The 24316-nt window shown below is 39.6% G+C and overlaps 1 protein-coding gene across 2 annotated transcripts; it reads left to right on the plus strand.

The window, feature by feature from the left end:
* The first annotated feature begins 1968 nt into the window (after window positions 1-1968).
* On the plus strand, window positions 1969-19607 carry LOC131312362 (subtilisin-like protease SBT5.6). 2 transcript variants are annotated; one of them, XM_058340063.1, is made up of 9 exons: window positions 1969-2210; window positions 10792-10987; window positions 12338-12526; window positions 15745-15856; window positions 16537-17098; window positions 17449-17546; window positions 17639-17993; window positions 18289-18502; window positions 18728-19607. In XM_058340063.1, exons 1-9 carry the CDS (start codon window positions 2136-2138, stop codon window positions 19255-19257), a joined length of 2331 nt encoding a protein of 776 aa, XP_058196046.1. In that variant the 5' UTR covers window positions 1969-2135; the 3' UTR covers window positions 19258-19607. The 2 variants fall into 2 exon arrangements, with proteins under 2 accessions (XP_058196046.1, XP_058196047.1); XM_058340064.1 differs by lacking the exon at window positions 10792-10987 and having other exon boundaries at window positions 2072-2210.
* Window positions 19608-24316: the final 4709 nt, after the last annotated feature.

Below are 24316 nucleotides of genomic sequence, written 5' to 3' on the forward strand. Positions count from 1 at the left end.
TGACCTAGGAGCCCGATGGAATCTGAAAGGATGGTTAGCGGAACTAGTGTCGTGTGAAAATGGTGAAAGAGCCAATGAAATGAATAAGACTGAGAACCCAATGGAATCTGAAAAAGACGGTTAGCGGAATCAGTGCTTTTGGGTGGAACAAATTAGCCTGGGAGCCCGATGGAATCTGAAAGACGGTTAGCGGAACCAGTGCTCGAGAAAATAAAATGGAAAGTGAAATCGATACTAATAAAATGGTGACACGAATTACGATACACTGCGTTGACTCTGAAAAGACCTTGACACTCTTGTTGAATTGTTGTTTATATGTTGAACCGTTAAATTTCTGAGTTTTACTTTGCAAAGTTATTTATATTATTTTTGCTAAAGTATGGGACATAGAGGTAGGAGTTAGCTATTGAGCTTAATTGCTCACGGTGCTACTTTTTGTGGCTCTGGCATCTTATGCCAGAGTTTAGAGATATACAAGTTTAGTACTATCCGTCAGAAGAGTACGGTGCTGATCGGAGACTTGCTGAGAAGGAAGAAGGATACGAAAAGTAGATTACCTTAGAGCCCACCTCTATCTGTTAAATAGATGAATTTTGAATTTGTGGATTTATGGAGTTTGTAATGACCTTATATTCATTTTTATTTAATAAATGTTAGAATTTTTTTTAATCTAACGTTCCCAAAAATCGGGGCGTTACAGGTCATATCGGCAAACAAATAACTAGTAATTGTTGATCAAAGTCATTTGAACCAACAAATAGTACTAGTGCTTATGGAATCGACAAAAGTTGAAATTTATTGATTTATTGTATCAGGCAATTCATATTTCTACAATATCGCGGAAGTTTCTCTATCTAAAATATGTCAAAGAGAAAGGTCGTAGATGCGTATACTGAGGTCATTAGCTAGGTCGGCAAACAAATAACTAGTAATTGTTGAATAGGTCGGCTGAACGGACAAATAACTGTCTCATTCAACTAATTTTTACTTTAAATACTTATTTTTTGAATCAAAGATACGTGATGTATAGTAAGAGAATGACTTGTCTCATAAGGAAAAAAATAAGGAGTACTTAAAAAATAATAACTTTAAGTACTAGTCCTTATTTTGATCCAAACTAAAAATGACTTGTCTCATATCTAACCTATCCTTCGTCTATATAGATTACATCTCGGTGAGTCGAGTTTAGCCACAGTTCGTGAATCTTGATCCAAACCCATGAACTCATCTCAGTTCACCTACTCTATACAAGTACTTTGGAAATATCCGAGAATAAACCAAAAAAAATTAGCTTTTTTTTCTCAGATATTTTTAAAATACTTGTGTAAAAGTTATACTAATTTTTTATTTTTCTAATTCATCTCGTCGAGTCGAATCAATAATACACAAAGGTTTTACGCAAAATTAACAAAGGCTAAAAAAAAATTGAATTAAAATAAAACCAAAAAATTGTGGTCTACAATCCATCAAATTTGACTCGTTTTTAATGAGTCCTAAATGGATTGATTAAATGAATCAAACAAGTCAACGTAACCTATATTACGAGATAAATTAATTATTTTTTGAATATAGATAAATTAATTATTCAAACCTTATTTACTTTATTACTCTTGTCACATCAAACTTAATAACACCACACCGAATCGTACTAATTCAATAACAAACTTGTCAATGCTGCACCAAAAATAACTAGCGCTGCACCAAAAAGTTACTAAAGCTACCCAATAGTATATATTAACGTCACAAAAATTTAGAAGAATTCCACGCCATTTTTTTTTTTTGTGTTTGTGTAATAATTATGACAAATCATCCTTAAAACTTATAAAACATGGGTTGAAAACAAAACATCGGACTTGGTTGTAAAAAACGAGTTTTGAAATCATGACCCGTAAGCTTCTTTCCCTATGTCGATTTTTGGATTCGCCACTATATATATACGTACATGTATTTACTAATTTCCTCTCGATGTGAAGCAAACCTATTCAATACTAATAGGTACCTTCTTTAAAGGGTCACAAACAGAAAATCCGTTTGCATTTTGTCAAAAGCTGAAACCAACGCGCCCATCTCTATCTCTATATATTAATTCTCCTAATTAAAGAGATTTTTCAACATCAAATTCAGCGCAGCAAGAAATGAAGGGGCAATGTTTCATCACCTCCTGTTTTCTCATCAGCTTCCTTCTCTCGGCCTCATCTGCTCGACTCCAGGTATAATTTTTCTCTTCCGTATGATTCTCGGACGGATAACGTATAACGTTATGTGAATAAAAGTAAGATTTTCTCGAACTTTTTTTCAATAAACGGATCGATGTCCGGGTCATTGTTTAGCTCAAACTTGAAAAAACTCGTGTAACTACGTTGCAACGGAAAATGTTTCATGACCAATGATTTTGCATTCGTATTGCCAATTTTCTGTATAATCGAGCTCTGTATAGAATTTTTCTTTCCTTTACGAACAAAAAAATGGACTTCCTTTTAGCAAATAATTTTTCTTCTTAGACATTTCGTAGTTTATTTGTGTTGAATATATTTGTAATGAAACAAACAAAAAAAAAAAACACACCTATTTTTTGTTGACTTTTGGGTGGCTCCACCCTCCTGTTGCTAGCACACCAGAAGAGACTTTGTGTGCAAAGTCTGCACTTCCCTGTTCACCAGCACACCTCCGTTGATGATTGAAAGCAAGTGGCCTACAAGTGGTCATTTAGTCCTCATGCAGCCATGGAGTAATGGCTTTGTCTGGCATGGAAAATCTCAGGCGTGGGTTAGCATTTTTGCAATTGATTCTCCCATGCTTGTGAACAGTGCACTGAATTGTGCCTATAAATGAAGGCACTAGTTTTCTGTAAGATGTATCTCTCTTGAGTGAGAGACCAGAGAGTGGGAAAATCAGTGAGAGTTTGAGAGCTGCATATGTATGCATTTGTATCAGTCTGAGAGTGAGTGTGAGTTTGAGTGATTTGTAATCCTCTTCCTCCTAAATATAATCTGGCTGCCCCCCCCGTGGACGTACCCGATTTTGGGGAACCACGTAAATCTTTGTCTCTGTGTTTGTGTGTGTCCCCCCCCCCCCCGTGGACGTACCCGATTTTGGGGAACCACGTAAATCTTTGTCTCTGTGTTTGTGTGTGTGTTTGTGTTCTGGTTTGGTCCTTAGTTTCCGCAACAATTGGTATCAGAGCTTGGGAAGCCAAAACACAAAGCAACATTCTGTTTTTGCCTCTGTTCGAATCTGCGTTTTTTCGAAACAGCTCGAAAATACGATCTGATCTGTCCATCTTGTTTGTCTCGTCGAGACGATTTCGGGAAGGTATAATAAGCCTTCATCCGACGACGGGGTGATCCGCACCTTCCCGGTCAAAGTTGCGCGTAAACAGTCAAATCAGAAAATGGATCTGACGCGCTTGTGATACGTTTCCACACGCAGCTGCAGGTTGAAGACGATGACATCAGCAAGATGTCATCATCCAGTCAGCGTGCACAGTCAGCATGCACAGTCAGCAGAATATTCCCTTGGTTGAAAGGAATATTCCATAATTTGTTTTCTCGATTCCGGAGCCATTCGGACTCCGTTTTTCGCCCGTGAGTAGTCGATTTTGACTATCTCGACGTTCCAGATCCAACCCCGTGCCCCGTTTTTTCGAGATTCCGTTCCGAAAAATCTGTTGGGAGTATTTTCAGCGGTAAAACTCTCGTTTTTGACTTCGTTGGATGTCCAGCATCGACGAGGAGAGCCCTAGTGTTGTTTCTTCAACACCTATGGACAAATCATCAGATAAGAAGACTTCAGACGAGCCCTCGGTCAGTTCCTACATGAGGAGGAGCTCGGTTTCGAATGCCAAATTCGAAGTGGATAAGTTCGATGGCACAATTAACTTCGACATGTGGCAATGCGAAGTTTTGGATATTCTAAATCAACAAGATTTGGAATTCACTTTGGAGGATCGTCCTGAGGATATGTTCACCTCTGATTGGGACAAGCTTAATCGGCAAGCTTGTGGCACGATCCGTCTTTGTTTGTCCAAAGACATCAAGTATTCGGTCATGAGGGACAATTCAGCCAAGGAGTTGTGGCAGAAATTAAAGAGCAAGTACATGACGAAGAGCATAGAGAACAGACTCTACTTGAAGAAGAGACTGTATCGTTTTCAGTATCAACAAGGTGCGTCAATGAACGAACATCTAAATAGTTTCAATAAAATTTTGGCCGATTTGCAAAACCTTGATGTTAAAATTGACGATGAGGATAAGGCACTTTTGTTGATAAATTCTTTGCCTGATACATATGACCACTTGGTTACTACCTTACTGTATGGAAAAGATGAAATTCGTTTTAATGACGTTTGCTCTACTTTGATTAACAACGAGGTACGGAAGAAGGATCAACAAGTTCATCGGGATCCCTCTTCATCAGCACTATCAGTAAGGGGAAGGACTGAATCGAGAAATAGACAGTCCGGGAGGAGACAGTCCAGGTCCAGGTCAAAAGGCAAATCAGCTGAAAGGAATCAGAAATCCGGTGACAGGAAGCAGATTGCAAAGGATGAGTGTGCTTACTGTCATGAAACGGGGCACTGGAAGAAGGATTGCCCCAAAATCAAGGAACAACAACAACAACGAGCGAACGTTGCAAGAGGAGAGGTTGACGACTTGGCATCAGCCTTGATTGTTTCATCAGACACAAATTCAGATGAATGGATTCTAGACTCGGGATGTACTTACCATATATGTCCCCATCGGGACTGGTTCTCAAACTTTCAGGAGATTGACGATGGCGTAGTTTTGATGGGCAACGACAATGCCTGCAAAACTCAGGGGATAGGTACAATCCGACTCAAGTTGCGCAACGGTACAACCAAGCTTTGACAGATGTCCGGTATGTCCCGGATTTGAAGAAAAATTTGATTTCTCTTGGAACCTTGGATGCAAAAGGTTACAAGATTACTTTAGAAGGTGGAGTCCTGAAAGTAACTCATGGTGCATTAGTGGTCCTGAAAGGCACTCGGAGGGGAAATTTATACTTCCTCGACGGGCGCACAGTTACAGGAGGAGTAGCCATCTCCAGCAGCAGCTCAGATGATGCTACAGATGACATTTCCCGACTCTGGCACATGCGCCTAGGTCATGCCGGAGAGAAAGCTTTACAAGGATTGGTGAAGAAAGGTCTCCTTAAGGGGGCCAAGACAGGGAAGTTTGGATTCTGTGAGCACTGTGTTCTGGGCAAACAGACCAGGGTCAAATTTGGCACCGCAGTTCATCGTACGAAGGGCATTCTGGATTATGTTCATTCAGATGTTTGGGGGGCCCACAACGACAGCAACTTTTGGTGGCAAACGGTGGTTTGTCACGTTTATTGATGATTTTTCACGGAGAGTATGGGTTTATCCCATGCAACGCAAGGACGAGGTCCTTGACACTTTCCTTCGTTGGAAGCAGAGGGTGGAGACTCAGACTGGCAGAAAAATCAAGGTACTTCGGTCAGACAACGGTGGTGAGTATACTTCAGATCCCTTTCTCAAAATCTGTCAAGAGGAGGGGATAGTCCGACATTTCACCGCCGCGAAGACTCCACAGCAAAATGGAGTTGCAGAGAGGATGAACCGTACTTTGGTGACTAAGGTGCGGTGTATGTTGTCCAATGCCGGTTTGAGCAAAGTATTTTGGGGAGAGGCAGTCGCCTATGCCTGTCAGTTGATCAACAGGCTACCGTCAGAGGCACTTGGCGGACGGACTCCCATGGAGGTATACTTTGGTCAATCTTCGATTGATTACGATCGGCTGCATGTATTTGGTTGTCCTGCTTATTTTCATGTCACAGAATCTAAGCTGGATCCTCAAGCTAGGAAAGCTATATTTGTTGGCTTTACTCCAGGTGTAAAGGCCTATAGACTCTGGTGCCCGGAGTCTAAGAAGATTATTACCAACCGAGATGTTACTTTCGATGAGTCGGCCATGCTTCAAACCAACTCTCGAAAGGTTAACACCATTCCAAGGTGTTCAGATCAGGTGGAGCAGTCAGAGCAGGTGGAGCTAGAGGTTCCTGTAGTTCAAGTTCCTACCATTTCGCCACCACAGGAGCACCACAGTGATGTTTCAGATTCAAGTTCTGAGTCTGATGATGTTTCAGTTCCCGAGGCTATAGCGCCAACACAGTCTATTGCTACTAGCCGTCCGAGGAGGGAGATTCGAAAACCTGCCCGATATGATGGTATGGTTGCTTACGCCCTTCCGGTTATCACAGGTGTTCCGAATACGTATAGGGAGGCCGTTTCAGGTTCTGACAGTTCTCAATGGAAGCAGGCTATGAATGAAGAGATGAGTTCTCTTCACAAGAATAAGACTTGGGAGCTGGTACCACTTCCCAAAGGAAATAAAGCAATAGGATGCAAATGGGTCTACGCCAACAAAGAGGACAGTTCGGTCAAGGGTGGTGTTAGACATAAGGCCATATTGGTGGCAAAGGGTTATGCTCAGCGCAAAGGGATTGACTACAATGAGGTCTTCTCTCCAGTGGTGAAGCATGCATCGATTCGCATTCTATTATCTTTGGTTGCGCAGTACGACCTCGAGTTACAGCAACTCGATGTTAAGACTGCATTTTTGCACGGCGACTTGGACGAAGAGATCTATATGTCACAACCAGATGGTTTCAAGGTCTCCGGAAAGGAAAATTGGGCTTGCCGTCTTCGCAAGTCACTATATGGCCTGAAGCAGTCGCCACGACAATGGTACAAGAGATTTGATCAGTTTATGGCTACGCAGAGGTATACTCGCAGCAGTTTTGACCATTGTGTTTACTTTCGTAAACTTCGGGATGGTTCCTTTATCTATTTGCTCTTATATGTTGATGATATGCTAATTGCATCTAAGAGCAAGGTGGAGATTTCTCGGTTGAAGGCACAACTGAGTTCAGAATTCGAAATGAAAGACCTTGGAGAAGCAAGGAAGGTCATTGGGATGGAGATTCAGCGCAACAGGAAGCAGAGCACAGTTTGCTTATCGCAGACTCAGTATCTGAAGACTGTACTTCAACGGTTTGGCATAGATGGCAAAGCTAAACCCGTGAGTACACCGTTAGCCCTGCACTTTAAGCTCAGCGCTTCGATGTCACCTCGTACTGATGCGGAACGAAAACAGATGGCCCAAGTTCCGTATGCCAACGCTGTGGGATCCTTGATGTATGCAATGGTATGTACCAGACCCGATATTTCACACGCTGTCAGTATGGTTAGCAGATATATGCATGATCCAGGAAAGGGTCATTGGCAGGCCGTGAAATGGATTCTCAGATACATTCAGGGAACAGTTAATGTTGGCCTAAAATTTGGGAGAGATCAGAAATTTGGTGATCAGCTTGCAGTTGGTTATGTAGATTCAGATTACGCTGGTGATCTGGATAAGAGGTGGTCAACTACTGGTTATGTTTTCACTATGGCAGGAGGACCAGTTAGTTGGCGTTGGACTTTACAGTCCACGGTTGCACTATCTACTACGGAGGCTGAATATATGGCTGTGACTGAGGCCATAAAAGAAGCCATCTGGTTGCAAGGTTTGATTGGTGATTTGGGTGCCAAACAGGAGCACGTCAATGTCTATTGCGATAGTCAGAGTGCCATTCATTTGGCAAAGAATCAGGTGCACCATACCAGGACAAAGCATATAGATGTCCGTTTTCACTTTGTTCGGAAAATTCTAGAAGAAGGGGACATATTGCTTGAGAAGGTTGCCACTGCAGACAACCCAGCTGATATGTTGACGAAGGTTGTTACTGGGATCAAGTTCAATCATTGTTTGGGCTTGATCAACATCTCTCTAGTTCAGAGCGCCTAAAGGCGCATTGGGGGCAGCATCGGACCTTTAGAGGGTTATCGCCAAGGTGGAGATTGTTGACTTTTGGGTGGCTCCACCCTCCTGTTGCTAGCACACCAGAAGAGACTTTGTGTGCAAAGTCTGCACTTCCCTGTTCACCAGCACACCTCCGTTGATGATTGAAAGCAAGTGGCCTACAAGTGGTCATTTAGTCCTCATGCAGCCATGGAGTAATGGCTTTGTCTGGCATGGAAAATCTCAGGCGTGGGTTAGCATTATTGCAATTGATTCTCCCATGCTTGTGAACAGTGCACTGAATTGTGCCTATAAATGAAGGCACTAGTTTTCTGTAAGATGTATCTCTCTTGAGTGAGAGACCAGAGAGTGGGAAAATCAGTGAGAGTTTGAGAGCTGCATATGTATGCATTTGTATCAGTCTGAGAGTGAGTGTGAGTTTGAGTGATTTGTAATCCTCCTCCTCCTAAATATAATCTGGCTGCCCCCCCCGTGGACGTACCCGATTTTGGAGAACCACGTAAATCTTTGTCTCTGTGTTTGTGTGTGTGTTTGTGTTCTGGTTTGGTCCTTAGTTTCCGCAACATTTTTCTCTTGCTTCTCTATTTTTTTGGGACCGAAATGACATCCAAACAGCAATATCTTTGCTAAATTCAAATGCAGTGTTATTTTCTGGGGTACTATCCTGTAAAGTAAAACACCGGGCAATGGTTATGGCTTCTAATTATCAAAGGATCATACAATTTCTTTTTCTTTTTTTGTTCGAATGAACATTCAGTAGCAAAAATGATATGGCAAGGGCTTCTTTTTTTTCTCACATGAAAGTCATATCTTCGTTAGTGTTTTGTTGATCAAGTCAGCTGAACCAACAAATACTAGCGCTCTTGGAATCGGCGAAAGTTGAAATTTATCGTGTTACTCATGAATTCATATTTCTAAGATTTCGCGGAAGTTTTCTTGTTTAAAATATGTCAAAGAGAAAGGTCATAGACACGTATAGTGTGGTCATTAGCTAGATCGGATAGTGAGGTCATTAGCTAGATCGGCAAACAAAGAACTAGTAATTGTTGATCAAAGTCATTTGAACCAACAAATAGTACTAGCGCTTATGGAATCGGCAAAAGTTGAAATTTATTAATTTATTGTATCACGCAATTCATATTTCTACAATATCGCAGAAGTTTCTCTATCTAAAATGTGTCAAAGAGAAATGTCGTAGATGCGTATAGTGAGGTCATTAGCTAGGTTGACAAACAAATAACTAGTAATTGTTGAATAGGCCGGTTGAACGGACAAATAACTATCTCGTTCAACTGGGGTCATTAGCTAGGTCGGCAAACAAATAACTAGCAATTGTTGAATAGGTCGGTTGAACGGACAAATAACTGTCTCGTTCAACTGACTTTTACTTTAAGTATTTATTTTTTGAATTAAAGGTGCGTGATGTATAATGAGAGAATAACTTGTCTCATAAGACAAAAAATAAGGAGTACTTAAAAAATAATAACTTGAGCGGAATGGGGCCTTACCTTCGTCTATATAGATTTCATCTCGGTGAATCGTTCAGCCACAATTTGTGAATCTACTCAGCCTATGCTTATGTATCAGACAGATATGTCAAAATGAGGGGTCCACAATTTTTTGATTTTGTCTTTATTCAAATTTTTTTCGTGTTTTGTTATTTTTACGCCTAACTTTTATGTAATATTGGTTCCTCTCGACGTTGAAAAATAAAAAAAAAATTATGATTCTTGTACATGTATTTTGGGAAATATCCTTGGAAAAACTCAAAAAGGTTAGTTTTTTGAACTTTTTCTCATATATTTTCAAAGTTCTTGTGTAAAAATCATAATTTTTTACTTTTCTGATTCCTCTCGTCGAGTCAAACCAAAAATACACAAACGTTTGAGGCAAAATTAACAAACACGAAAAAAGAAATTGATTAAAAATAAAATCAAAAAATTTTGGTCTACAATTGATCAAATTTGACTCGTTTTTAATGAGTCCTAAATGGATTGGTTAAATGAGTCAAACAAGTCAACGTAACCTATATTACAAGATAAATTAATTATTCACACCTTATTTACTACTTTACTCTCTCTCTTTTTTTGGTAAGTAATTTACTTTACTCTCTCTCTTTTTTTTGGTAAGTAATTTACTTTGCTCTTGTCACATCAAACTTAATAACACCACACCGAATCGTACTAATTCCAGAACAAAATTGTCAATGCTGCACCAAAAATAACTAGCGCTGCACCAAAAAGCTACCCAATAGTATATATATTAACGTCACAAAAATTTTAGTATCATTCCACGCCTTTTCTTTTTCTTTTTTTTTTGGTGTATGTACAAATCTATGGTTTATTTGTAATCGGGATAGTGAGCGGATTCGGTTTTCTCTCTTTATAACTAAGCTAGTCGGGTTAGACGTGGTTATTCACAAATCTATGGTTTGTGATCAATATAATAAGCGGATTCAGTTCCACTATTTATAACTGGGTCGGGTTAGACATGGTTAATAATTATCCAGCTAAATAGGTTGTAAAGGGATCGATCAATGACTCATTAAAAAACTCAACTAATTAATATACATCGCACATAAATTTTTCAAAACCCATCCATTTGACACCCATAAGCAATGGACGGACTCACGGGCGCTACCAAATGCCCAAAACAACGCTGTTTTGGGCAAGAAAGGGACACCACACCATAATGCAAAATGACGTCACTTTGGCAGGGCACTTGGTAGTGTCCCCGAGTCCATAAGCGACGCTAATCAAGCAATGATGCACCTATACCTATCCAGTCCAGTTCTAGAGTTGCACCTATACCTATCCAGTCCAGTTCTAGAGTTTGTTATATATATATATATATATATAATTTTCAGTTTCATTTTTCTCTCTATTGGTACATTTTTGGTTGGAAGCCCTCATTTTTGTGTTTCAAAATCTAATTGTGAGGGCAGGTTTATATTGTCTACATTGGAGAGCACAGAGAAGGAAAGATGTCAAGCGAAATAGAAGATGATCATCACTCTTATCTACAATTAGCAAAGAATAGATCCAAACTGGAAGCTAAAGCTTCTCTGGTTTACAGTTACAAGAACATAATCAATGGCTTTTCGGCCTGGCTCACCCCACATGAAGCTGCCAAGTTATCCGGTATATATACCCAAAAACGTTTTTATTCATTTTCCTGCTTCCTGTTGGTGAATTGGACGTAAATTATGTAGTCATGTTCTATTCAATACGGTCAAATTAGCATTTGTGTCCACTCGATGCAAGGTTAATTTGATGTTTTCTTATCTCTCTCGTTTCTTTTTTGAGAGAATTTTTTTATTGTCCCATACATCAAACGGACACAATTCTATTAATAAATTACTCTAGTCCAAAATTATAAAAAAATAAAAATGTAGGATACACAAATTAAAGAAAACAAACTAATACTAAAATGCGTGATTTTTATACTAATGGAAAATTACTTCTAACAACGAAGTCATTGGGCAAGACCCGGCGTAACTTTTTGCCCTTAGAACAGTCGATCCCCAAAGCTAATTCCCAGGCCACCTCCCACAAATCTCTCACCCCTTTCCACGTTCTCTCTCTCACTTCCACCCACCCCACGTTCTCTTAATTTCTAAAAAAAAAAACAAAATGCTGAGAATTTAGAATTAGGAATTTGGAGGTTTGAGAGGCACAAACACATTTATATATAGTATATAGATTGATTGATTTATACAATAAATTCCACTCGGATGATGGTGAGACCCGTCCGGACGGCCAGGGCTAGGATGTGAAGACTGAGGCCTCTAAAAATTCCATCCGGACAACAATGAATCCCATCTGGACGGTCGGGCACAAACGGAAAGGCAAAAACATGCAGTATTTTTTTAGGGTTTCTGATGTATTGTATTGCCTTGGGTTATAAAACGAACACATAGAGCAGTCCCGTTGTAACTTGAAACTTTTGTAAAAAAATCCTAGCATCCCGTGGAGTACGTACGATTAAGCAAATTACTTAAGTCAGCACAACGTTCTTTTGCTTGTATATATGATTTTTCTTGCCCTAACACACTTATACCCCTATGGTTGGCCTTCTGCACCCATTCATTTCCGTTAGTGTTTTTTGCATTTTTTTTTTTCCGTTGATTAGGTGTGTCTTCATGTTTCACAAGCCAAAGGGCGTGGATGCACAAAATTAAATCTAATGGGGTGTATCTACCATAACCCAAACCACAGGGAGGCATAAGTAGACTTTACCCTATCTTAAAATGGTTTTCGAGATTCAAAATTACTCTTTATTTGGGTCCTCGTTTGAAAATTCGCAGAAAACAAATTTGAATGAAAACTTCAACCAGGCACACATTTATTTCCCGCCTTTCTTGTTTGTATGTAAATCGGCTTATTTACCTTTTTGTCCCAAATGTATTGGACGAATACTCGTTATGTACATTGGGTGCCAAAGAGGTCAATTTAAGCCTGCTCTAATTTAATTATTTGTTGTTGAAACAGAGATGGAGGAAGTGGTTTCAGTTTTCAAAAGCCGGCCGAGAAAATACAGTCTTCAAACTACTAGATCATGGGACTTTGTGAACTTACTTGAAAGGGAACAACATTTGAATGGCATTAATAAAGAAGAAGAAGAACTCTTACAGAAAGCCAACGGCGGAGAAGATGTTATTGTTGGGGTCTTGGATAGTGGTAATCTCAATTCCAAGCTATACATATGGTATTTGTTGCATAGCTACTATAACAAATCTTTTTTCCTTATTTAAATTCCCGTTCTGCTAGGGCAAATAAGTACTTATTTGAATTAAATATGATGCGTTGTAAAAGAATGACCTATTTTTCAAAACAAAATGCAACATACTCACGTATATGTAAATATGTGACCAAATTAGGAGTAATGTTTTGCAAACATGTTCATCTTGCGTGTTTTGGAATATTAATGGTTCGGAATATGTTTGTGAGCTCGGGATGAGTCCGCTATATGTGAGTGCGGAATGGTGGTTGTGATCGAGTGTGGCCAAGCTCAAAGTGTCCTCTAACAACAGAGTTAAAAGAACCAGTTCATGTGCGCTGCCCAAAATCTTCTTCGGTTAGGCAATTTAACGTCCATGGACGGGTGGTTAAGAGTGCTACAATTTTAAAAGCTCAACATCTAAAGTTGGAAAAATTTTAAACCTAGGGTTTGATCTGTTATCAAAGTCAATCTCTGGGGTTACTTCTATAATTTTCTCAATCATATAAGTTCCCTCTTTCAGGAATGACTTCGGTGTCCCAGGTCATTTTGGAACACCGTAACTTTTGGAATAACAAAATTATTATGAGCATAACCAAAAATCATGACAAACGTAACAGAATCATAGCAAGACATAACTTGTTTGTAATGTCTTGGTTGGGTTTGGTTATGCCTTAGTTGATTTTTTGGATATTCCTTGGTTATGCCTTGTTTGGATTTTATTATGCTTGCAATAGATTTTAGTTATGTTCATAATGGTGATATTATGTCAAAAATTACAATGTTTCCAAAAAAAACCGATGACACCATAACATCATGGATGATGCTATGATGTCTCCGGTCATTTTGGGGACACCGTAATTTCTGGCATAACCGACCATTACAAGCATAACCAAGACCAATGATATGTATAAAACCAAGACCATACAAAGGCATAATCTCAAAATTCCCAGAATTTTTGGAGATTTTGGGAATTATACCTTTGTAAAGTCTTAGTTATACATATCACCGGTTTTGATTATGCCTATAATGATCGATTATGCCAAAAATTATGGTGTTCCCAAATAGCGGGTGGACACCCCTAACATCACCACCTTCTTTCATAACTCGAGTTTCGTCAGGAGCGCACTTTTTTTGGACTAACTTAATTGACTACTCCTAACCCCCCGTTGATTCCTAACCCCCGTTTATGTGTACCGCTTGGCCAAGAAAAATCTGACATCCACCAACGGGTGGGCTCTCGTGCCAGGCCAGGATTTTAGGGCGTTTGAGATTCAGGACTTGCTGATTTTCCCCTAAACCCCTTAAATCCCAATCCAACACAACCTCTCCTCTCCCCTGTGGCAATGGTCCGACTTCTTCAGTTTCATACTGGACGACGAATCAACGATCTCTCTCGAGTCCGATCAGTACCCGACCGCTTCCAAATCGATCACATGGTTGCTGTGCTTCCGTTCCATAAGGTAATTTTTGCAATTTCTCCAGTAGTAGTATTGGGAATGCATGTCAGAATGGTGCAAAAGGAAACGATCGCAAGTTTGCTGTTGCTTTTGGTCTGTTTTTCCTAGAGGTGCCAAATGGGCTGGTAGGAGTGATAAACGAGCTGAGCAATTACGCATCCTGTTCCTCTTAGCTTTTTGGGCTTTTTGAGCGTTTTGTCCTTGTTAAAAAAAATCGTGTTTACTAGTTTTGCATCAAACTTTTGTAGATTATTGGTTCGTCTCAGTCAAGACAAATCAGAGAAGTAAAAAATTATGATTTTTACCAAAATATTTTTTAGAAATATCGAAGATAAAGCCCGAAAAATCCAAAATTATTTTTTCGATTCCTCTTGTCGAGATGAATCAATAATCCACAAATGTTTGACATAAGACTAACAAACGTGAAAAAATATTGAATGAAGACAAAACTCAAAAAACCCATAAAGCAAAGGAAAACAACACCAATTGGGTGTCTGAAAGTTCAAGAGAGCTTCATCTTTGAAAGGGTGGTGAATGGTGATGAGGGTGGTTAACAAGCTTCATTTTTAGTGGGATTTTTCATATTCCCATCTTTGAAAGGGGAGCATAAAGGGTTAAGGATCCCTTTGTTAGTTTGTTTAGCAACTATACTGGACTAAATAGTGAAGGGATACGTATGGCATTGTACTAATTGTATCAGACTATCGGAGTTTTTTGAGTAATAATACCACGTCCTCATGGTTTAATAATCATCATAGTGTTGTTAGATTTCATGTGCGACCGATTCGATCGCAGAAGTTTCAAACACATACGAAAAGTACGTGGTCCCCTTAGATTAATAGTCAATGCGGTGTTTAACACCGGCAAACATATGCATTAAATCAAGAAAAATTGAGGCATTTTGTCGTGATTAATAGTCCAATGTGACGTTCAAATCCAGTAAACAAATGTATTAATCTCCGCTTTCTTTAGTAATGATTGATTAACAAACGCGGATTATATAACCAAAAAGGCTAAGGGGGGTCAATTGAATTTGTTCTAATTTTTGGAACTCAAGGGGAGATTCCCTTCACAGTTGGAAACCTCTGGGAGTCGACAGAATTTACTCTAACAACACTTGTTTAAGCAACCCACAATACAATTCTCATTTCTTATGCTCCTTTTTTTGTAACTGATGATCCTAGACCTTAACTTTTGGTTTTTTTCAATTGGCATGGTGGTAGATCATGTTTCATTGGATTCTATGTTTCCATTTTAACTGACACAAATATCTCTCAACTTAGAAATCATCTTCATTAGGAAGGTCATAGAGTTATGATGGAACTTGTGGACGGAAGGAAAACAAAATCAAAAATGTGACGAGATAATCAAATGGAAAAAAGAAAGGAAAGACCCTATCTGGTTGCAGTTTCTAAAATAAGTTTTGCAGAAACTTTTCACAAGAAAACAGCTTGTTTTTTTGCCCAAAGGTTTTGAGAGTATCCAAAATTACTCTGTGTCTCCAAAAAGTGACTTGTTTTGCTGCAGTCTTTAAGAAATAATGTCATTTCTAAACAAATTTGATGGTTTCTCATGATTTTCCTTGCACTTGGTAATCCCTCCACAAATCCATGATGCAAACAGCGTAAAAACTGAAGTTTCTGTCTTTGCATTAACTGCCTGTGTACTTGTTGATTAGTTCATAGGACACTGACAAACTTGTTCTTGCTCTCTATCAGGCGTATGGCCGGAGTCACAAAGTTTTAGTGATGAAGGGATGGGTCCCGTTCCACCTTCATGGAATGGAACCTGCGAACTTGGGGACGATTTTGAAGCATCTAATTGTAACAGGTAACTGCAAATTAACCCCTACCTATTGTCCATTTGGATGTTCAATCCAACATAAAACTACAAAGAAAAAGGAAATGCTTGACTACAGTCATGTTTTTTGTGTTTCATTTGGACACTTTTCACTTTTGTGAACATAATCCAGAGTCTACAAGGGTTACACTATACAGACGTAGTCTTCGTATTGTTTTTTAGAACAGAATCTAATGATACAAACTATTGTAGACTGTAGTGCTTCCATTTCAAACCACAACCCCCACCATTGAGTTGTGTAATTTTGAAGCTGACATTGTGAAACTCTTAAGACAAGTTTCCTGCATAAAACTTTTCTGTAAGTGAATTATTGTTTCGAACACAGTTGGGTACTTGGGTGGCATAAAGAAAAGAGATGAAAAAATTTTACCACTCCTTACCATCACATCTCTCTGCATTCTTGTTCATTGTGGCCTTCTGAGATTGTGGTGTATGTGCGATCGCATGAAAAGATCACCAATTCTTTTCCTGAAGAGGAAAAGAAGGGAAAAATAACTCCCTTTTTGAAAGTGGAAAAGAAAACCTTGGTTTATAGCATGTAGTGAATAAAGTGCTTTCATTAGACCTAACAATTGTTTCAAGTACAGTTTTTCATACCTGCCCATAGTTCAAAATGAAAAATAATGTGATTTTATGTTAACTTTATGCAGGAAAATAATTGGAGCTAGATACTATCTAAAGGGATATGAGGCATATTATGGACCTCTAAACAACGCACAGGATTATCGGTCACCCCGAGATAAAGATGGGCATGGAACTCACACAGCTTCAACCATAGGAGGCCGAAGAGTCCCTGACATTTCATTGATGGGCGGCTTTGGCAATGGAACGGCCACTGGTGGGGCCCCACTTGCCCGCCTTGCCATCTACAAAGTGTGCTGGCCAATCCCAGGCCAGCCTAAAGTTGCGGGGAACACATGCTTCGATGAGGACATGATTGCAGCCTTTGACGACGCCATTGCTGATGGGGTGGATGTACTCAGCATCTCCATTATACCATATAGTCTTGCCCCATATGAAAAAGATGGGATTGCGATTGGGGCATTACACGCTGTGAAGAGAAATGTTGTGGTGGTGTGTAGTGCTGGGAATAACGGCCCTGCTCCTTCAACTGTGAGAAATGTGGCTCCTTGGATCCTCACTGTTGGTGCGAGTAGCATAGACCGAGTGTTCAGTTCCCCGGTTTTACTAGGAAATGGCCAGAAAATTGAGGTAACATGCATTCTATTTTAAACAGACATTTCTAGCCCAGAAAAGGACTTTGTGATTAAGCTCCAAAGCGAAAATATGCCAGAAGAAAAGGATAATGACAAGCAGTATGACATTTAGAAAAGACCACAAAAGAAAGAAACAAAATTGATGACAATCAGAAATAGATTTTGTGTCCTATGAATAATCTACGCATCTACAAGACAAACAGAACTGGTTATCAAAGTCAGCCCCATAGCGGGGCCATTACGCCTTCTATTCCACTGGACTGGAGACTGGAGAGAAACCACAGGGTACATAGATGTCGAATTTGATTCCTGGTGTCTAATTTTTCTTCTCTGATCCATACATAGGGGCAGACGGTGACTCCATTTAAGCTGGACAAGATGTACCCACTAGTTTATGCCGGAAACTCGGAAATCCCCGGTACAACCACCAACGACACAACCGGGTAATTTTCTTCCTTTTCGCATCAGTGAAAACAGTATGAACAAGTGTTTGTACTAATTTCCGATGCCTTAATCATGTACATGAATTTTCCAGGCTATGTCTCCATGGAACTCTCTCCCCAGCTCTTGTCGAAGGAAAAATTGTCGTGTGCCTAAGTGGGTATTCGTTCAATGTTGAGAAGGGTTTGGAGGTGAAACGCGCTGGTGGGATTGGTTTCGTTCTGCAGAATCCTGTGAATGGCATAGGAATAGCCGTTGATGATCATGTGCTCCCGGGAACAGCAGTGTTTTCTAATGATTCAGTCACGATTCTCAACTATATTAGAGCTAGTAATAGTCCAACGGCGATGTTGATCCCTCCGGAAACTGTCTTGGGCAGTAGACCAGCACCGTTCATGGCAGCGTTCTCTTCCATGGGTCCGAATGGCCTCCAACCTAATATACTCAAGGTAAACAAGGATATGGATGTTCGACTTGTCAATTTCATAATTGTAAACGGAATATACTATTGTTTGCGAAATTTTTATGAAGAGTACCCCCATAATTTTTTTGGTTGGATGTAAAGTTTCCATGGGTCTAGCGCTCGACTACCGACACATCTCCCTCCACTTAGATAATAGATCATATCAATGATGTTCTTGCATGGAATAAACTACAATAGTGAAGGGAATATTTTAGTAGCTTTAATATCCGGTTGGTGGTTTTAGAAAATAAGATTACCTACTCCTTTTTCTCTCTTGGCAGCCTGACATCACTGCGCCTGGACTGAATATCTTGGCCGCATGGAGCGAAGCATCCTCTCCCACAAAGCTGCCTGAAGATGACCGAGTTGTGAAGTATAACATTGACTCTGGAACTTCAGTGTCTTGCCCTCATGTAGCTGCTGCAGCTGCACTCATCAAGGCCATACACCCTGATTGGAGCAGTGCTGCAATAAGATCTGCCCTCATGACCACAGGTGCTTTTTTACTTTTTCCCCTCAAAATGACTCAACTAGTCTTTAGTTCTAGATCACGAAGAGCGTAATAAAATTCTTGGAGAGTAAAAGGCAAGCCCAGAGTCCGATTTTATCCAATACTTCGGATGGTGGTGGCCTACACCATGGAATGCTCTCTCCTGTTTTCCAGCCCTCGGGATGATTTATATGGCCTAACACATGGACTTCTCTTCTTCTCTTTGGCAGCCGAGACAAATAACAACGTATATACACCAATAACAGATGCCATGGAAAATCCTGCCACCCCATTTCATTATGGATCCGGCCACTTCCAACCAGCAAAAGCAGTTGATCCCGGTCTTGTTTATGATGCAACGTACGACGACTACCTTGTCTTCCTCTGCAACACCAGTGCCACTAAATTCGATCCATCGTTCCAATGTCCTGAGGGAATTCCGTCACCAAGTGACCTGAATTACCCCTCTCTTGCTATCGTGAGACTCCAAGGCACCGTGACAGTGAACAGGACTGTAACACATGTCAGTAGCACTAGAAGTGTGTACACTTCAACGTTTGTGCCCCCGACCGGGTACTCTGTTGAGATCTCTCCGCTAGTTTTGGAGTTCAGTTACGTGGGGGAGAAGAAGAGCTTCACTGTCACGGTTAATGTGGTAAGCGGGAGCGGGAGAGTGGGAAATGAGTACTCATTTGGTTGGTACATGTGGAGTGATGGGACTCACAGGGTAAGAAGTCCCATTGTAATGTCTTCGGCATGAAAGACTTTGAAATCTGAAACTATAACAAGACTGTGTTAGGGTGCATTAGGCTTTCAATTACACAGAAACTGATTTGGAAGGAATGATGATACAAATAAACTAACTGGGTTGTCTCAGGACAGCTGATATCTGTTTGGCCGAGATGAAATCTGAGCCGTCCATTGCCGAGCATGGACGGCCCGAACGGGGCCAACACCCATGAGCCACTCTTGTGCATTTTTAATTGGGAAGTTAGGATCAACCCTTAAGGTCGACCGTTAGTATTTCCTCCTCCATTTGGTTGTTTCTTCTTTATTTTGGACTTCTTTATTTGTTGGGCTGATTATATACATGATCGTGGGTTTTCGAGAACTTTCTCATTTAGTTAATTCGCCTAGTCAATGCGCTTGTTATTACGGTTGATAAACAAGCCAAACAGTTAATTGTTCAAGTTTGGTTTGAAAACTAAACGAGTTTTAAAATATGTCTGAGCTTGGCACGTTCACGATCCGAAATAAGATTTAACGTAGCTGGAATTTTGTAAACACCACAAGTCGAACGAGCCAAATAGTAATTTGTTCATACTTGGTTTGAAAGCTTAACGATCTTCAAAAAGATGATCATTTGTTCAGGTGAGAAACTGATCCCAACTAAGCTTTTAACGAGTGAACAGTCGCCCCTACACTCCTTAAAATTTTGTTGAGAACTAGCTAGCAGGCAATTTTATCAAGTTCTTCGTATGTATGCAATCCACTTGTACTATGGTCGATAATTTTTTGAAAATTTTCTGCCGACAATCTTGAGCCCTTCTATGGGTGCACAATTTGATGTACACTGTGTTTCGTGGAATTCACACAAATAATCGGAGCTGATCAATTTTTGTAAAGCATTTAAGGGTCCCTTTAAAGAATTAGCTCTGTAAAATATTAATAAAGGCTTGATCAATTCTTTGCTCAATTTTCTGTCAGCAAATTATGTGCTACATTCAGAGGAACGTTTAGTTTTGCAAATTCTCTCGTACTTTTGGGCAAAAATCACCACTGAATAATGAGGTTTGGAGACAAGGAAGCCAGAATTCTGGACTATATACCAGCATCGGTATTTTCGGTTTGATGGGTTCATTCGGTTTAGTCAATTGTGGATCAATAGCAAAGCCCACTAGCTAGCTCACTCGTCGACTAACTAAACAGTAGTACATTAAGGTGTAAACAGAACCTACGTATAAAATTTAAACTCCTTTTTCACGAGTAATTATACATTGGTCTCTTTAACCACACACTCAGGGTTGCCTCGGTGATAAAGGTGAATGCCAGACTTAGGGAGTAATCTCCTTGGTCTGGGATTTGATTCTCTACCAGATGAGTGTTTGGTATTTAAGTGGGGGGTCGCGGTTAGTGTGTTGTAGCTAGCTCTACCCGAAGTTTTGGTTGCACAGTCGAATCCATCTAGTGGCCTAACTGTAGGGTTGTTCCACAATTTTCGAACAAAAATATATGTGGTAAAAAAGGTGTTGGAATATCACTTCGTAGTGCTCCAAGACCCGTGAATAATTTTTCCTTTCTAACATGTCAAACAAAGACTTTCCAAAGAACGTGACCACTCCATGCCACATTAATTGTGCTGTCATTTTGTAAAAACAAAGAAAGAAGAGAAAAGAAAAGGCATATTTTCTACATCTATTAACCGATCTTGGCCAAGTGGCCTTGGCTTGGAACTTAGGTGTTTGCTTCATTTTAAGGTCTTACGTTCGATTCTTCTTGTCATTAATTCTTGAGACCTCCTCATCCCACGCGTAAACGTATAAAACGACTATGGAAAAAGCCTTTTTACCAACGTGTTAACCGTCTTCCATGCACGACCCTTTACATACGTGCCCGGTGTCCCTTACAAAATCGTCTACATCTAGAATTCTGTTTGCTTCCCAAATGGAGACTTAACATCTAGAATTCTGTTAATGATCATTTTCCATGCTAATGATTAACTTATGCAGCACAATTTATTGATTTTGTCCTTATTCTAATTTTTTTCCCGTTTTTAAGTTTTATGCCAAATTTTTATATGAAATTGGTTCGTCTCGACGCGAGGAATCAAATAAGTAAAGAATTATGACTTTTACAAAAGTATTTTCGAAAATATCCAATTAAAAGCTCAAAAAGTCAAATTTTGGACTTTTTCTTGAATATTTTCCAAAATACTCGTGTAAAAGTCATATTTTTTTACTTTTTCGGTTCCTCTCGTCGAGACAAACCAATATCATATAAAAGTTTGACATAAAACTAAAAAATGCGAAAAAAATTTGAATAAAAATAAAATTAAAAAATTATTCTGCATAAATTAATAACACCCTCCGGTCATAATTAAGACTTATAGGGCATGTTTGGATGAGGTATTGTGAAGGGGGATTGTGATATCCCCTTTTAATTTGTGAGTCCAGTCTTAAAACCTCGTTTAGGAAGTAAAATGGAAGGGTATTAGCTAAGCTCCGAATTATATTAAACCCCCTAGTACCCCTGGATGGGGATTATTTATGGGGAGGATCTTAAGTGTTATTACATAATACCTCATCTCTCTTCCATTTCAATTACAAAACAACATTATTCTGCATTTTATTCTTCATTCAAACCGAGTACTATTTAATCTCCCGTCACATTAATGTGAGCCCACCATTCTTACATAATACTATTTACTGTCTTATCCCTTCATAACTGATACCACCAATCCTTATCCTGCATCCAAACGGGTCCATAATTGGTTATCTTTTGCGTAACCAACCATCATTTACATGATTACACGATAACACAGAGAGAGAGAGAGAGAGAGAGAGAGAGAGAGAGATTCGTTTGTAGTTTCTACGTCTAGCTAGCGTCCGTCCACACACAACAGAACAGAACGGGCGGTTCCGGAGACACCCAAAAAAATACCTCATAGTTTCCGATCAATTTTGGATGATCTGAGCCGCTCAATGTGTTCAGAACGTGATTTTAAGGGTACCGGCTAGAAATCAGCAAAAAAAAATAACCAGGAAGGGCTTGATTTAAGCAGTTTTTTCTGAACCGTTCAAAAAAAAACTGCTCAGATCAAGCTCTTTCCGGTCATTTTTTTTGCTGATTTCAAGCGGGTACCCTTAGAATCACGTTCTGATCACATTGAGCAGCTCGGATTATCGAAATTCAATCAGGAAATGTGAGAAATGGGGAGGTGCGGACCGGAGCTTCGGTCCACACCTCCTAACTTGATCCTGACTGTGTGTGTGTGTGTATATATATATATATATATATATATATATATATATATTCAGGCCGGTCTATAAAACCCGGAGCAGGAGGAGCCGTGGGATACGCCGCGCTGCATGGTATAGCTTTGAATCTACAGCTCCCAGAGCCTCTGACCAATACAGGAGTTAAAAAAATGAAGAGCTAGCAGTGATGGCCGGCGGGAGTACTACAGAGAGGATTGATAGCCGGCCGGGGCAGGAGGTCCAACAGAGAGTTACGAAACCTAGCTTTATAGCTCTATTTAAGAATCTAGCGTGTCCTGGATTACATTAGTCCTGTATTGGGCGAAGAGACGGCAATTTCGGCCGCTCCGACCCAACCCGTCCCATTCCCCGCCCCAACTGGGTAGGGGATTCGAGGATTATTTGGGGATCGAATAGGGTATGGGGATAATTTTTTAAAAAAAGTGAGGAACGGATAGAGGGTGGATATGAGGTAGTACCCGACCCATCCCCTCCCCGATCCCCACCCCACTAGCCTACTATATATAATGCATAATTATATATATATATATATATATATGTATATAGAGACACACACACACACATAAATTAGAGACTTAGGGTTCCTGATTCCCGCCCCAGCCCCACTAGCCTACTATATATATATAGATAAGTTAGGGTTTTTCCATTTTCCAGTCGCCACTTTAGAGACTTACGTCTCCAATCCACAGCCCCACTAGCCTACTCATCTTGTTTGTTTGAAACTGTTTTTGTTTCAATTTGATTTGTAATGCACTATGGCAGCAACTATGTGACTGTTTTAATTTAAATTTGATTTATAATGGCATTACGACAGCAGATGTGACTGTTTTCATTTTGATTTGGTTTGTAATGACACTATGGCAGCAACTGTGGCTATTTTCCTTGGCATTTGGTTTGTAATAGCAGTGAAGATTGTTTTTTTGTTTTTTTTTTAATTTAGTTTCTTGGTTCGTATTTTATGGCAGGTGACTTTTTTTTTTTTAAGTTTTGGGATCTTTGGATACCCGATTCCCCACGGGGATCCCCGTTCCCCATTTGGGACAGGGATGGAGGGTAAAAATAAATCCCCGATGGGGATTGGGGCGGGAATGGGGAGGAATTTGAGTTCGAGGATCGGGGACGTGGATAGTGGTATCCGCCCCCGACCCTCCCCATTGCCGTCCCTAATTGGGCGTCATTTGCCACAATAATCCTTGGGGAGTTCATTTCGATGATAGGAATCGATAATTTTTTTGAATCTTTTGCGAAAAACGAATCGCGTAAAAAATTATTGGGAAAGACTATAATACACATCCTTTATTTGGATGTGTATCATATGCATCTCTCAAAATGTTACGAATTATAGAGAAAATATTACGAATCATATTGCTAAAAAGTTACGAATCGTATAAAGGTTACGAGATACACCAAAATGTTATGAATCATAATGAAAATGTTACGAATCGTACTGCTAAAAAGTTATGAATTCGAGGACAAAAGTTACGAAACACGCTAAAATATTATGAATAAACCATAAAATAAGTGCATATGGTACACCCTTTTAAAAAGTGTGCATTGTAGACTTTCCCAAAATTATTTAATAAAGTATGACGTATCACATGTAAAAAGACGTTTGCCGTAAGATAAATAGGTGTCGATTTCGTATGGGTATCAACCAAATTTTTTTAAACAAAATTTGCTTGATAATCTTAATGCATGATTATTATCCAATTACTATAATTTTGTCATGATTGATGTTCCAAATAGATATTAAAAAACAAAAACAAATTGTAAATGCTATATGGGCAGTGGTGAAATTGCACAGATCCAGATGTTCACGCG

The sequence above is a fragment of the Rhododendron vialii genome, chromosome 13a (genome assembly GCF_030253575.1).
Source record: "Rhododendron vialii isolate Sample 1 chromosome 13a, ASM3025357v1".
Classification (NCBI taxonomy): domain Eukaryota; kingdom Viridiplantae; phylum Streptophyta; class Magnoliopsida; order Ericales; family Ericaceae; genus Rhododendron; species Rhododendron vialii.

Bases quoted from the DNA above. Each gene is read 5' to 3' on its own strand.
- LOC131312362 (XM_058340063.1), top strand. From the start codon at position 2,136: ATGAAGGGGCAATGTTTCATCACCTCCTGTTTTCTCATCAGCTTCCTT. The intron at 10,988-12,337 runs GTATATATACCC...TTGTTGAAACAG, and splicing joins TGAAGCTGCCAAGTTATCCG to AGATGGAGGAAGTGGTTTCA. The intron at 12,527-15,744 runs GTAATCTCAATT...GCTCTCTATCAG, and splicing joins TGTTGGGGTCTTGGATAGTG to GCGTATGGCCGGAGTCACAA.